The 2,500-nt window shown below is 48.6% G+C and overlaps 1 protein-coding gene across 1 annotated transcript in view; it reads left to right on the top strand.

Annotated features, from left to right (window-relative positions):
• The window catches only part of si:ch73-211e3.1 (neurogenic protein mastermind), a 167,385-nt gene that overhangs the window by 348 nt on the left and 164,537 nt on the right, over nucleotides 1-2,500 (top strand). Inside the window, exon 1 of the mRNA XM_063186662.1 lies at nucleotides 1-34. This exon is cut by the window's left edge and continues 348 nt beyond it. Coding sequence (XP_063042732.1) covers nucleotides 1-34 — 34 coding nt within the window. The remainder of the gene's footprint in view (nucleotides 35-2,500) is intronic.

The following is a 2,500-nucleotide window of genomic DNA, read 5'->3' as shown; positions in this document are numbered from 1 at the left end:
GCAGCTGCTAGACACACCGCGCATGGAGCCAATAGTAAGTTCATGACTTTTTATAACCTCTCATGTGTGAATGGATGGGCTTGCGATGCGTTGCAGTTCAGAGCCGCGGTGTCTTGAACTCGCGTTTAAATCCTCCTGACCCGGTCTTGTGCGTCAATCCTTGTCCACGGCTTGGTGCTACTGACCCACACACCGTACTCACGCCGCGCGCACACGCTGTCGTTCTTAATATGCTACACGCGGAGAGATTGGCTATTTAAACTTCCAAGTTGGAGAGATAGCAGTATCCGTGCTGTCTATCTGATGGGCAGCATTAAAACACATTGAATGCATAATGGGCTGGGCTGTTTGAGCTGCTGTTTGAGAGCGCACAGCGCCAGGTTGAAAGACATTAAAGATTAACCTGTGCCCGTCAGAGTGAGGACGTTCCATTAGCCTCTCATTTCACACTTACACACCGCTTCTCCGACTACATTTCTGAAATTGTGTGTTAACGCAAGCACCTAATGTACGATTTCAGCCACGCTATCACCACTGGCCACAGCTCTTTTTTGTGTGCCGTGGAAGGAGATCTTGTTCGCTCGCTATCAGTTCTGCTACTGCTGCCTTTTATCAGCACTACTAATGTGACGTGTGATGGGCTTATAAAACATCCTTTTGTTTTCACGCGTCCACTGAAACGTGCTGCTGCTTATGATGAGAGTCGCTTAAATGCCCCTCGTGTAAAGCAGTGCGAGAGCCCCCCCTCAAAAGCACCCCACACTGTTTGACCAGCATGCGGTCTGCTTGTTGGAATTAAAAGGCATTTATCAGACCTGCTTCTCCGTGTGGCTGGCTGCTGACTGGCCTTTGTAACAAAAGACGAGAGCCGCCAGTCGTGTGAGCCAGTGCGCCTTCATTCACTCACAGTCGCTGGCTCTCCGCATCTCCAGAAGCAGCAGGCATACAACGTAAAAACTGTCCCCGTTGTCTAAATAGAATCTCGTAAAAACAATTATCAGACGTTACTTTCTCTGCGTCCATTGTGCCCTGCTGTGGGTTTATGAATTTGAGACAGCATGGAGCGCGAATGCGAGTCTGAAATTGCTCTGACATGAGGAAATGTGTGTGTGTGTGAGAGAGCGAGAGACAGACGGCTGCTGTGTCCTGGATTAAGCCGGGCCACTAGAATGCCTAATGGGATTAAGAAGGTGGTGGAGGGCCCCCCTCCACTCCTCTCGCCCCGTCATGTATTGTGCTAGGCGGTTGCTCCTAGCTGCCGAACGCGGCGGATTGAAAGTTAGGCTATTCACTTGCTTGAATGGACTGCTGGCTGTCGATGGGTTCTATTGGGTAGATGAGTGTACTGAATAGCCGAGTGGACTACGATTTGCTCGCTCTCTCTCTCTCTCTCTCTCTCTCTCTCTCTCTCTCTCTCTCTCTCTCTCTCTCTCTCTCTCTCTCTCTCACACACACACCCACACACACACACACACACACACACACACACACACACACACACACAGAGGGAGAGAGAGAGAATGCGTGCGCGCGCGTTTGTATGTGTTTCAAATTGCTGATGCCTTGTGTTCTGTCGATCAATAATGTCGACCAATTGACTAAACGGGAACATTCACTCAGCAGTGATTTATGAACCGCCCCTTGCTATGCCGTGGCATGGCTTTGCTTTGCCTAAATACATGTCCTGGCACTTTTATTTCCGCTGATTGCCACGCGCGGCCGCTTTCGTGGTACTTCACTAATCAACAGAAGGCTTTAGAGCTAACACGCTACTAACAAGGCTGGCATTCGTTGAAGAATGAACATTCCACGTCTCTCTCTCTCTCTCTCTCTCCCTCTCTCTCTCTCTCTCTCTCTCTCTCTCTCTCTCTCTCTCTCTCTCTCTCTCTCTCTCTCTCTCTCTCTCTCTCTCTCTCTCTCTCTCTCTCTCTCTCTCTCTCTCTCTCTCTCTCTCTCCCTCTCCCAGCGGCAGTGATGCAATGCTGATCTAACGGATAGGAATGCAAGGAGGGTTAAAGTTAAAGTTCTGGAGAGGCGCGAGGGAAAGTTGGAATGTGCAGCCGTGATCAAGAATGCACGCGTGCGCCCAGTGCTGTGCTCTGCATCTTGACGTAGGCTGTGTTATGTTGTTTGTAGCGAAAATCTCGACACTTTACCTCTGTAAATAGACCAATCTCTATCACATTCTGCCATATGAGCACAGCCCTAGTTTATCTATGCCTATTTACTTGCACGCAATGACGCATATCATCAACAGAAAAGTGGAATGTCAAAATTCATGTCAAATGCTACATAGACAGCAGGGTGTTCCAGATGTGGGGTAAGTGGTTGTATGTTTGCTTTGAGTATATGGGCTATCTTATCCACAAGAACTCAAAACAACACAGGCCTACCACTTGTGTTCACTAATGAAAACAAATGACTGGGATGTTGGTCACTGACTATAGGAAAATGTTGAGACTAAATCGTTGAAAAAACTCTCCTCCTCTGGACCTTGGCA

This window comes from Engraulis encrasicolus, chromosome 21, assembly GCF_034702125.1.
Source record: "Engraulis encrasicolus isolate BLACKSEA-1 chromosome 21, IST_EnEncr_1.0, whole genome shotgun sequence".
Lineage (NCBI taxonomy): Eukaryota > Metazoa > Chordata > Actinopteri > Clupeiformes > Engraulidae > Engraulis > Engraulis encrasicolus.
The sequence above is the reverse complement of the archived record's forward strand: the minus strand, read 5'-3'. Positions and strand labels throughout refer to the sequence as shown.